Here is a 12,789-nt window from a genome sequence, read left to right on the forward strand (position 1 = left end):
ATGGTTTCGCTCCCGCTGCAGCTGGTGGTGCTCGGCGCGGTGCTCGGCGCGGCGCTGGCGGCCGCAGCCCTCATCCTGGTGAGAAGAGGGGTTGGGGACCGCCGCGGGCCTGGGCTCACTGCTGTCCTGGAGACAAGGCCCCTGGCGTGCTATCTTCCGCGCTGCGGGTTCTTGGACGTGTCCCTTTTCATCATACTGACCCCACCCCTTGGCCCCAGAATTCCTCTCCTGCAATTTCGAACCCCCATTCTTCCGCTGTTGATTTTTATTTTGGAGTTTTATCTCCCTACATACCAAGAGCCTTGTACCTTTATCCACTCTGGGACGTGGCCATCCAGTCTTAACTCGCCGCCTTGTCCCTGGACCCTCTGCCCATCCCGACCTCTCCAAGACTTCCTCCCGGGTCTGCAGCCTCTGCAGTTCTGGCCCCGCTGGGGAAGTCTTGAGCTCCCAGAAGGTGAGTGTACTCTCAAGACTCCCCTTTACAGATGTGGTTAAGCAAATAGCGGCGACAGAGCACCGACAGGAGCCATCATCTATTACAGATTGGAATAAATCGGTGGATCGAGAAGACCCACTAGGGACACAGGAAGACCAAGATAGGCAAAGCTTGGTGTTACCATATATCTGAGGGTCGTTATGTCCCCCTAAATTTGCTGCCTTTAAATGAGGCGGTATAATAGAATTCAAACTCGGATTTTCTTTGCCATTATTCTAGAAACAAACATTGTAAACACTTGCTGATCCATGAGTAGTAGAAAGTCGGCCAAGTAAACTTTCTCTCATGTAATTTGGAATGAGCCTGTCTATCCTCTGATTAGTAAATAGAAATGTTTAGGCTTCCTTGACATTCAGCTTAGCAACCAGGAAGGCCACTCTGCCATTGCCAGAAAATTTGTAAACTCAGCTTAGAAACAGTTTAGATTTTTAAAAAAAGCATTGTATCCTGATTTCTTTGCTGATTTGTGTCTGGGTGATAGAGTAGTTGTTGTTTTCAGGTTGTTGAACAAGTCAGGTTTTTGGCAGGGCAGAGTTTGGCAGAATCCTAGATTGAATCTGCCTTGTGTTGAATTTGCCGCATAGATTTGCTTGTGTACCTTAGGAGTTCGCACTGGAAGTGTTTGTGATCCCACTGGCTTGAAGTGATGGTAAGAGCTACCATTTATCGAGTACTTAGAGTATGTTGGGTGTTATACTCAGAGTTTAACAGAATTATCACTTTTGATCTTTAAAACAATACTCACATAAATGTTATAATTAGTAGTCTAATTTGGTGAGGAAACAGGTTGGAGAGACGGTGAGCTCATATACACAGTCGTGGAACACACTCGTGGAACTTCATTTTTTTAAATGCTGGAGCAGGAAATCATTACCAAAAAACTAATCTTATTATACATATGTATCCACACCCCAGTTCCTTTTTTGGATTATTTTGAAGCAAATCCAAGACATAACATTTTATCTGTAAAGCCTCAGCATTTACCTCTAAAGAGAATCTCCCCCCCCCCCATTAAAATATAATGGCAATAGAGTTGTTGCAGATTTTTATTTTGAAAGTTAACCATTATTCCGTAGTTTTAAATACCTCAACTTCCCAGTGCCTCATGTATGTCTAGTGTAGTCAGTTTGTTCCAGTCCCATTCACACACACTTAGCACTTCATTGATATGTCTCAAGTCTTCATCTATAACAATTTCTCATCCCTTTTTCCTTTATCTTTAATAAGTGGTCATTTGTCTTGTAGACTTTCTCACAATCTGTATTTTACTGATTGCATTCCCTTCGTGCCTTTTAACATCTTACTCTGCCTCTTGAATTTCCTGTAGAGTAGTAGTAGTTACATCTAGAGACTTGAAATGCATATTTGAGTTTTTTAATCAATAAAAGTGTGTGAACGATGCTGAATACTTTTTCTTATCACATCAGCCTGCATATAATGTGTGATTTCTCTGGTATTAAGATGGATCCACGGGTTCGGGAATTGTTGGTATAAGGCACCTGTTATAAAGTTTGTCATTCACCTAATGGTTTTAGCAGTCATTGATCATCAATACCTAAATCCATTTCACTGGGAGTTGCAAAGTGGAATATTCTAATTGTATCATTCCTTCTTCATGTATTGCCAAGAAGCTTATAATGGAAAAGAATGTAATCCTTAGCTATTAGCTATCCAGTTAACCTAAAATACCTTTCATATCTAAAAGGTAAAATAAAAAGCAAGTTTTCAAAATAATGAGCTAGTTCCCTGGCATCTTACAAAGGTGACCAATTTTTAAATTTTTGGTATCATGAATCCATGATTTAAAACACTTTGTATGTGTTTTAATGGATTGCAGTAATTTGATGCTCAAATCGTGCCATCATAAGCCATTGGGAGCCCCTCACGTTGGCTACTGTGTCCTTCTGGCTTGGCCCTCTTTGTCATTGATGTGCTGTTCCACCATCGTCCATTTCCTGCCCTAGACCTGAATTAGCCATTCTTCCTTGGAGCACTGGTCGCTTTTAGTGGGATGTGGGGTTTAGAAACCACAGTCTGGACACAGAGGATGCAGAGCAGGAACCCTGACTCACTAGTCTGGATATTGCCTCCGTGCTCGCCAGTCAGAAGCATGTACAATTTCAGTATTTACCCAATGGAACATTAAAAATGGTTGTTACAAATGAGTAACATTCCAAAAATTTGTAGATTGATTGTTTTGAAAGCAGAAGGTGTGCCAGTAGAAAGTGTTTCGAAGAATAGTTATTTCCAAAGCTACGTATATGGAAGGGAGCTGTATAATATTAGTAGTGCATGGTGCCTACAGCTTACAAGTTTGATACTTTACTGCAGAAAATATTGTGTTTTGAGTTCAAATCTGAGATGAGTACCAAGAATATATTCTTAAGCATTACCGGTCTCCACTATAAGGATTGGGGGAGTCTTCTCTTCATACCCTGGGTCAATCTGGTCCTGGATGGGAAGGTCTGCTCTCATCCCACACGTTCCGCCTGCTATATGAACTTGTCCTCTGTCGCATAAATGCTCCAAGCAGGGATGGGATCTCACTGTGCACCAGGGGTTGGGGGTTCAGCACATCTACGAGCGGGTTGTCCTTCTGTAACCTATTTACTCTTAGATCCGGGATGACAGAGGCCTGGGGAATGACAAGTGGGAAGAGACAAAGAGCCTCTTAAGGCATTAGTGATGGAGAAAAAGACAATCATTGTTCTTAAGACTGGTTTGAATTTTGGAGTCACTTCCAGACCATTGCTAATGGACTAAAAACTGAGAATAAATATTCTGCCAAATGAAAAAAAAATTGTGTAAATGATGTAGCATTCTAACATAACAAATGTAAAAATGGCCAACCTCACATAATTTCTTTTTAACATCTGCTTTTAGGTTTCCTTTGTTGCATTTATAACTGCTATGGAATTGCCAGTCCTTCATCAACATGAAGAAGAGAAGTTCTTCTTAAATGCCAGAGGCCAGAAGGAGACCCTCCCAAGCATAAGGGACTCACCCACCAAACAGCTTTCTGTTGTTGTGCCTTCATACAATGAAGAAAAGCGCTGTAAGCCCTATTTGACTTTTTGGCAAAGAGTAATTTGGGAAGAGAAGGAAACTTAAAGTATTGGATTGTACTGTCTTTGCCAGAGCGTTAGTAGATGTGGGCTGTGGTAAGTACATAGTCGGCGGTTGCAGTTCAGAAGCGGAGAAATGAACATTAGCTGCGAGGCTGTAAGCAGCATCATGAGGTACTGAGACCGAAGTGTTCTGGACAAGTAATGAGCAAGGTGTGAACAGAAGACAGAGGTTCCAGATGGGAATGGCCAGTGGGGAAAAGTCCCAGAGGGACTTCTTAGATATCCAGATTTTTTCCATATGTAAACTGAGTGTGCTAGGGTTTGATAAACCATTTTCAAAAGCAATTTTTAGTATATTTTCTTTTCCTTTTAGTGCCTGTAATGATGGATGAAGCTCTGGGCTATCTAGAAGAGAGACAGGTATCATGTTTTTTTTTTTTTTCACTATGATGTCACCAATTAAAACTAGACCAGGTCACTGACTAGTGGACCGCAGGCTAGATCCACTGTGAGGAACAGTGTCGGCTATGCTTGGGCTGTCGTGGTCACTGGGCCTTCCCATGCTGAGCTTGCTGCCAGGCAAGCCCAGAATGTAGCATGCTACATCCAGAGGCAGGTAGGTGGCCTCAGAGCATACTGAAAAGCTGAAATTTCTCTTACATACCCTTCTACCCATTTTTTATTTTCTCTTGCCTAATGCTATACCTAAAATTGAGTGATAGAGTATTTGCAGACTTTGTGTGACAGCACGATGCTGTTTTTACTCTCATGACTTTTTAAGAGAGATGTTATTTGAAGACTTATAATTAGGGTGAAATTATTTTGTATCTTTATTATTCTGAAGAGTGCCCCTTCATTTATTTTCCTCTTCTTTCCCTGCATAAAGAGGAGAAAGGTAATATGTGCCCCTCTCTTGAAGCATTAGCTGCTGTTGGAATCTCTATGAAGAGTGAGAAAACAAGTAAGATTTGAGGCTGGTTCTATTTTAAGAAAATTCCTTGTTTTGATTTACTTTGATTTTATAGATTCATCAAAAGAGGGGGGTTCATCTTATTCAAAAATTGAATTTAAAGAGGGAAAGTATTAAGCCCTTATTAAATATAAGGCATCTACCTCTTCTATTACATGTAATCTTCATACCAGCCACATAGACCAGGATTTTTTGTTTTTTTAGTGAAAAAACAGACCAAAAATGTTGACTTGCCCAAGCTCATAATGCTACGATGTGGTTGGTGTATCCAGGTTGGAATCCATACTCTCTGACCTCAGACCTCGCAGGCTTTCTTCTCACACACCTGGCAGCCTCTCAGTGCTCAGCACCACAGGAACCTGGCGCCTTCCCGGATGTGGTGCAGGGTAGGCGAGGAGAGAGTGGGGTGCTCACAGGTTCAGCTGGTATCTGCCCTCGACTCCTACTCAAGGTCTCCTCCTGTTTGTTCTTGACCTTTCTATTTCATGTGGTTTGTGTGCACTTCTTTATATTTATATACATCAACACTAAAACAATTATTTTTTAAATTCCTTTTTGTTAGAATTCTTCGTGACAGTTATGCCAAACCGTGGTGTTTTATTTTTGCTTCTTGCAGAAACAAGACCCTACATTCACTTATGAGGTGATAGTAGTTGATGATGGCAGCAAAGACCAGACTTCGAAGGTAAGTAAACTTGATTTTAGAATTGCCTGTATGTAGAAACTAGAGAATAATTTAGCAAATGTGAAATCTTATTTCCACTCATCAGAGAACCCTAAAGCTTTGCTAAATACTCTCCATTGTTATAGTGAGGGTAGTAAAAGAGGCAGAAAGGGTTCATTTATGGAAAGCTGGAAAACATAGCTGCTGTTCCACTGTCCCGTACGACCGGGGAGGCTTTGAATGTCACCAGGTCACGAGAGAACACAGACAACAACAGTTCGCCTTGGCCACTGGGAAACCCTCCTTTTCTGTCAGTTTATCGTTCCTTTTTCCCTAAAGCATGATTCTGTGCTTTATGCTACACCTAGCGTGACAGTTCATAATGCAGGTAGGAAGATGCCTTCATACCGCCATGGGGTAGCAGGTACGTCCTTCAGCCTATCCCCTTCTAGATTTACCCACAGGAGGTAACGGCGCCCTCTCATCCCTTCATGATGAGACCTGTGGCTGCTGGGTCCAGGTGCACTGCTTCTTGCAGTAGTACATCTATTAAATCTTACCAGTGATCCAGATAAATTATTCTCCAAACATCTAAACGTTTTAATTTTAAGGATGCTTCACGTATTTTTTTTTTATATTTATATTTCTATAGTAAAAGATTTGTTTAAGGTGCTATTAATATTCTCGTTAAATAGCAATATAATGGACTTTAAATAAATAAATTCATGGGGAAACATCTATTTACTTGGTTATTCATCATTAATGGTTTTTGTTAAATACTAACTACGCTTGAAGTGCTAGACACCGAACGAACCATACAAATACATGAGCTTGCTCCTTTGTGTAAGAAGCATCCAGGGCAGTCCTGCAACATGTCTACAAATTCTGTAATGCAGGTGAAAAGCGGGGCTGAAAATAAAATGCTGTAAAGAATTTGAGAGAAAGAGACGTGACTTTTGAACTAAACCTTTACAGATATGACTAAGAACATGGAGGATAGTATATTCAGATTGGAAAAAAAAATGTGTAAATAAAGGCACTGAGGCCAGAAAGTATTGTGGGATCTGTTTTAGGAAGAGTGCTGCACTTTGAATAGTGACTATGACATGAAAAATGTGAACACAAACTATTCCGGCAATTTATTAGCATATGGAGGGAGGGACATAGAGAATCAACTTTGGGTACTTGCTGCTGAGATTACAGAAGCAGCATTAGCCCAGCTGAGGAAAAGAAGCTTTTTAGTTCTCACACGCTTCCCCATCGCAAAACTGCCACAGCTCCAAGTATCACGTGTCCTGAAGCAGTAAGAAACAGCTAGGATATTGAGAATTATCTTTGAGTGTGTTCTTTCCTTTTTCAACTGAGAATGAATAATCTTTGCCAGAAGCCTTACCCTCCAGCAGACCTCACGAGCCAGAACTTGGTGATGTGACCACCCATGCCTTCTTCAAGGGGAGCTGGGAAAGTACTTGGCAAAGAGGATTTCTACCGATCAGGATTAATCTCCTAGGGCTGTACACACTGTCGCTGTGCAAGAGTGGAGCCATAATAGCAAGGAGGAAGGAGGTGTTTGTTGCGTGGACAGCTGATAGTGCTGTAGTAGGAGTATGTGCAGGAGACTGTGGCTGCCTTTGTTTATTACAATTAATCAATTCTAGACTATATGTCAGGCACTAGAAATAGAAATTTTTGCCTTTAAGAAGCTCACTGCCTAGTGAGGAAGGTCTATAGTTACATTATGTGATGATATAACAATTAAATGGGAAAATGCCTCAGGAGAACATATTAGAATTGTACTTTCCTTTTTCCTGGAGGAAGGTGAGGGTGGGCATGGAAGCTAGGAAAAAGACACATGTTTGATCTGCATCTTAAACTGGCTGGACAAGAGGGCAAACACCTGAGAATAACTTCACAACTGACTTTGGAAGTGAGTGCCAAGAGGACAGGGTGCCACTGGGGAGAAACAAGGCGATCTGGAAAAGGAGAGGGCGTGAGCCATGCTACAGCGGCTTGAAGAAGACTGAATAAGTGATGAAGAGATGCAGATAGCAATATAGGTCACTATTTCATGACTTTGATTATAAATCAAAGAATAATGGCAATTGTTTAAGCTTATAGTAAAGCCCAAAGAAATATTTTGGTATGCTGGAGTCTTGAATACTTTTGAGGCCATTGAGCCAGTAGAGTTGAAGAGATTGAAGATTCAGGAGAGGACAGGCCACAATGCGGACATCTGCTGAGAAAGGAATTCAAGTGAGATTTGAGGGAAATGGTCCAGGATGCAAACAGCCTCTCGGGAATAAGATCTGTTGCCAACAAGTAAACAAGTTGTTAAGCAGTATCAGAGGCCCCGGTCACAAGTGTGTACTAGTCAGTTAGCAAACAGATTTTATTTTTTCTGGCAGCTCAGTAGCTTAGGCAGAGGAGTCGAAAGAATGGGGGCCGGCCTCTGCCTCTTCTGGTGGTTCCGCTGTAGAAAAGTGAATTCTGACTTCAGCCTAGTAGGTTAGTGTCGGTTATTGGCACCAGGAAATCAGCAACTCCTCTGGGCCACCAAAATGCACAGTGGGTATGATCAAGTCACAGTAAGACGGAAACTGGAATAGCAAGTAGTGTTTAAGCCAGAATGAGAAACCCAGTTTATATTACTATCTTGGAATTCAAGTTAATTTTCTCTCACTTTTGTGTAATTTGACAGGTAGCTTTTAAATATTGCCAGAAATATGGAAGTGACAAAGTACGAGTGATAACGCTGGTGAAGAATCGTGGGAAAGGCGGAGCTGTTAAGATGGTAATACATAGTTTCAACATTTTTATCTAAAATATAGAGAGATTTTGAACAACCTCTTTTGCAGACTATAGTACGTGTGTATTCTATAGTTGTATAGTTGAATATAAGTATTTCAAGTTAGTGGAAAATTACTTTTAATAATAACTTTATACGTATGTAAATATTTGGTCAAATCTGAAAATATCATGCCATATCTATAACATACTAGGTGATTTGGAGAAATACGTGTATCTTAATCAAAGTTTAAAATGTTACTGGTTACATTCTGTGTGTCTTTGATAGAGTCACTGGATAAAATTATGTGCTTTTTTTTTTTTCAATTTACCAAATGCATTTGTGTATTAAATTTTACCTATATGAAGGCACTATGCTGAGTATTATAGCACAAACTAAGAACAATCTGATGTGGGTCTATCCTGTTGAAATTTACAGTCTAATAGAAAAGGTGATTATACTTAGGCGAAGGGCTATAGAAATTCCAAGAAAGAAGCAGTTACTTTCAGTTGAGGCATATTAGGTAGGAATCAAGATACACTAACAAAAAGACCAAAAGTCAAGATATATGAAAGAAAATCCAAATCATACCCTAAATGACTTAGAGTTTTATATATTTATTTTGTACCCCCTGCCCCATAAAAGAAGTCTAATGATATAGACAATCCAGGACTTGTTCAGCAACTCCATGGTATCATCAGAAACCCAGCTCCTACCTTTTCACTCCCTTTTCTTCATGTACACAAGGTGACTCCTGGAGAACCAACTAGCACATCCACAAGAAGACAAGAAGAAGGGCAGAGGGCAGAAGAGGCATGCCAGCTGGTTCGCCCCTTTTTAAGGAGTTTTCTCAGAAGCTCCACCCAGTGACTTGACTTACTGAAATCTCACTGGCCATAACAGTGTCACGAGCACTCCTGTTTCCAAGGGAGGTTAAAAAATGTTCTAACATATTTATTCCTGACTAAATCAGGGTTCTATTAGTGACAAAGAAGGAAAGAATAGGTATTGGGATAGGTAACTCGTAGTCTCAGGCACATGAGAAAAATAGCAGACTTCACAAAGATGGCATTGCTGAGGCCAGGCCTCCACTGTTGGTGAATGCTGCCTGCCACATGTTTACTGGTTACTTTCAGCTGGACAGTAAATTAATCACTTCAACATAATTATCTCATTTAATCCTCCTCATGTTGTCTCATGAGTTAGGTCCTATTATTTTGATTATCTAGATGAGGCAATTGAGGCATCAATAGGTAGCATAACTTACTCAAGGTCACATAGATATTAAGTCAAGATTTGGATTAGGTCAGTTTAACCCTGAACTCCACGTTCTTTCCCTCTCTCATATTGTATGGAGAAAGGGTTGAGAGAAGAGCATGCTGGTCAGCAAAGCAAGGAAGGACAGAAGTAGGAACTCTTGTATTAGAAACAGTGAATTTGCTCTGACTAGATCGCAGAGTAAGAAAGAGAAAAAAATAGGATTGATGCAATATCATCGTGAGCTTTATTTTTATTTTTATTATTATTATTATTATTTTTAATGCCTACAGCACCTGGTCTTCCTGGGTGGTCTCCTATCTAAGTACTAACCAGGCCCGACCCTGCTTAGCTTCTGAAATCAGACGGAATCGGGCTTGTTCAGGGTGGCATGGCCGTAGACTCGTGAGCTTTAAATACATTCATTCGCTTATTATTCAGCCAATGTTGGAGTTTCTGCTATATGTTAGGTACTTCATTAGAGATACGGAGTTGAAAGAGACCTATCTCATCCTTGAGGATGTAACAGTTAACTATCGTTATAAATGCTATAATAGAAGTGTAAGCAGAACGTTGGCACCACCTCCTGCCTGGGAATTGCAGCAAAGGTTTCCCACGGGAGGTAAATTCTGAATGAAGTCTTCAAGGAGGATTAGCAATTATCCAGGCAAAAGCTGGGACAGGGAACTTGCAGAGAAGGGATGTGACCAAAGCCACAGTAAAGGAACTCTGAGTGGTACTAGTGACTTGACTTTATGGATAAGGCCAGAGGGTAGGTGGATTCAGATGATGAACTTTAGGCTAGGGACTTTTGGACCTTAATCATGGTCAGAGCAACACCAGCCAGTATAGTAGTTTAGGCAAGATATAATGAATATTATTTGGATTATAATAGTGACACACAGAAGAAAGATAAATTTAAGAGGTATTTAGAATGAGACAAAATTGGATCAGGTGATGAGGGAGAGGAATTAGTTATCAATGGCCTTGTGTAACACTGGAGGAGCTGGTTTAGCAGACAGTATGTTGAGTTGAGTTGGAGCCATATTAAATTCGAGGTACAAGATAGTGGTATCCAGAATCGCCTTGGAGAAAGGAGGTGAGTGAGTCATCCACATACATCAGATGATAGTTGAAGCCATTAAGTTGGCAAGGAAGAGGGAATAAAAAAGGGCCAGGAACCAAACCTTGGGGAAATGAGGCACACGAGGAGGAAGAAATATCCTTCGGTCAGAGGGGATGAGGTATGACTGAATGGCAGTAAAATGGAGGTCATCGATGATTGATGGTAGAATGGGGAAGTGGCAGGCATTAAAGAACCCCTCTTTTAAAAAATAGATGAGGCTATTTAAACAATTTGGAGGGCCAAGGGCAGTTTTTCATTAATGTTAAATAATAATCTCTATTTTACCTTTATCACGTGTCACATATCCTTTTTTTCTTTTTTTCATTTCAGACCCTAGTGACAGATTTTGTACCTTGTAATGTTTTCGCTTTTCTAAAACTTCATGTATGGTGTTCAGGTGTTAAATATAAAATTTTTATTTCATTTTTTAAATCATTCTAATGGGTATGATAAACATCACAGCTACTAATTAGTGGACCTATACCGTAGAATAAATGATCAAATTTCTAAGGTATATACATTTGTATATATCTTATCTATATTCACACTCAAGTGATATCAAAGCTATATTTCACCTAATGAAACCATAAATGTTTACACTTAAGAAACCATGAATTCACTTAAATGAGTCATGAAAATTAAGAGTTGATATGTAGTTTATTTCTATTTGAAATATACACTCATAGAGCCATATTTTGCCCAAAAGACCAATCAGTTCAAATTTGAGTGGTGTAATTTTGCTAAGTATCAGATCCCTCAAATAACATAAAATAGTATTTGGATATATCCATACTTCCCAGATTTTAGTGACAGCCCATATTTCTTTATTCAACAGTTAATTTAAAATACTTTAGATTTCAAATAAAGAACACGAAATCATCTATCATGATGCATTTCACAGCAAATTTATATGTATTTGTGCCACTTATTCATAAATACACTCTTCATGTGCTGTCCTAAGTGGCCTTGGTGCCATTTAAGCGCCGTGATATGTGCATGCTACACATATGCGTGTGTGTACTGCGTATGTACTGTGAATGACAGGTATTTTACTTTTTTAATTTGCCTAAATCTGTTTTCTTATCTTGATATTTTCTAAGATACTAGTAGTATGACCCCCCAAAGTTTTTAAAATTGTGAACTAGGCATTAGCTACATTTAAGACGATCTTATTAATGTAATTTGTTTTCAATGAACTTTGGCCTTCTTCTGCCATTTTATACCAAATATTTCACTCTTAGATATTTTAAGTAAAGCAGAACAGACTGATATGTTATTGAATTTAACCTTATTTTAAGGCAACTTTCTTTTAATTGTAATTTTTAAATGCAGGGCGTATTCAGTTCTCGAGGAGAAAATATCCTCATGGCAGATGCTGATGGAGCCACAAAGTTTCGCGATATTGAGAAATTAGAAAAAGGACTAAATGATCTACAGCCTTGGCCTGTGAGTATAGAGAATAATAGAAATGGTATTCAGTCACGAATACAGAGGTTCTAAAGTAAAATGAAAATAGAGCTTATTTAAAAATTTAAAAACTAAGGGGTTTGGGGATGTGAAATTTTTGTATACAGAAGAGCTAATCATTTTATTATAAACATTCACTGATTTTCTGAGGTTTACTTGACAGTACTTATGGAATCTGGGCATCTCTCGATTTTTAATCGCTTAACTTATATTTTATCATCCATATGCAGCTAAAGCTTATTTAGAAGCATAGACTGAGACTCACATCTTTATGTGAAATGAAACTGTATCACAGCATCTTGTTTTTTGATGAAACAAACAAACAAGTAGCAACTACTCAAGAAAGATTATGTATAACTTCATGCCATAGCTTCAAAACGTAAAGTTTGACTTTGACTCAGCATAATGCACTTGAGATTCATTGATATTGCTGTATATATCAATAATTTGATTCTTTTAACTGCTAAATAGTATTCCATTGTATGGGCATATGTCGGAAGCCAGCCGACCAAGTCAAACCGGGTACCTGAATGGGGGAGCGGGGACTGAGAAAAAAGAGAAGACAGGGTGCAGGAGGGAGAGCAGATCTCACACTGCCTCTCCGAGTTTATTTCTTCTCCTCCTTTTAAACACAATCTGTTCCTCTGTGTATCCCAAAACAACACAAAAGTAACATCCTGAAGATGGAGGTGCAATTGACACTTCAGTTAACACTCCCTTCGACACTCCCTTAGGCTATACTTAATCTTCTTCTTCCTGGAATTCCACAGAACCAGCCTTTTCTTTTTTATGCAAGCAGGCCTCCCGAGACAATCCATGCACTCTTTTGAATTTGGGGAGCTTTAGCTCCCTACAGGCATACCACAGCTTGTTTAATTATTCAATTGTCGAAGGACATTTGGGCTGTTTCTATCATTTGGCAATTACAAATAAAGCCAGTATCAACATTCATG

The 12,789-nt window shown here is 39.6% G+C and overlaps 1 protein-coding gene and 1 pseudogene across 3 annotated transcripts in view; one reads left to right on the top strand and one right to left on the bottom strand.

Moving 5' to 3' along the window:
• The window catches only part of ALG5 (ALG5, dolichyl-phosphate beta-glucosyltransferase), a 39,768-nt gene that overhangs the window by 880 nt on the left and 26,099 nt on the right, over window positions 1–12,789 (top strand). The window contains exons 1-6 of one of the 3 annotated variants that reach the window (XM_006915808.2): window positions 1–78; window positions 3,383–3,554; window positions 3,941–3,987; window positions 5,154–5,222; window positions 7,900–7,992; window positions 11,702–11,815. In XM_006915808.2, the coding sequence (XP_006915870.1) occupies window positions 1–78; window positions 3,383–3,554; window positions 3,941–3,987; window positions 5,154–5,222; window positions 7,900–7,992; window positions 11,702–11,815 (573 nt within the window). The other 2 variants (XM_006915809.3, XM_025049536.1) reach the window with 2 other exon arrangements.
• On the bottom strand, window positions 9,528–9,646 carry LOC112482963 (annotated as a pseudogene).

Source organism: Pteropus alecto, unplaced genomic scaffold, assembly GCF_000325575.1.
Source record: "Pteropus alecto unplaced genomic scaffold, ASM32557v1 scaffold16, whole genome shotgun sequence".
In the NCBI taxonomy this organism is placed as follows: Eukaryota; Metazoa; Chordata; class Mammalia; order Chiroptera; family Pteropodidae; genus Pteropus; species Pteropus alecto.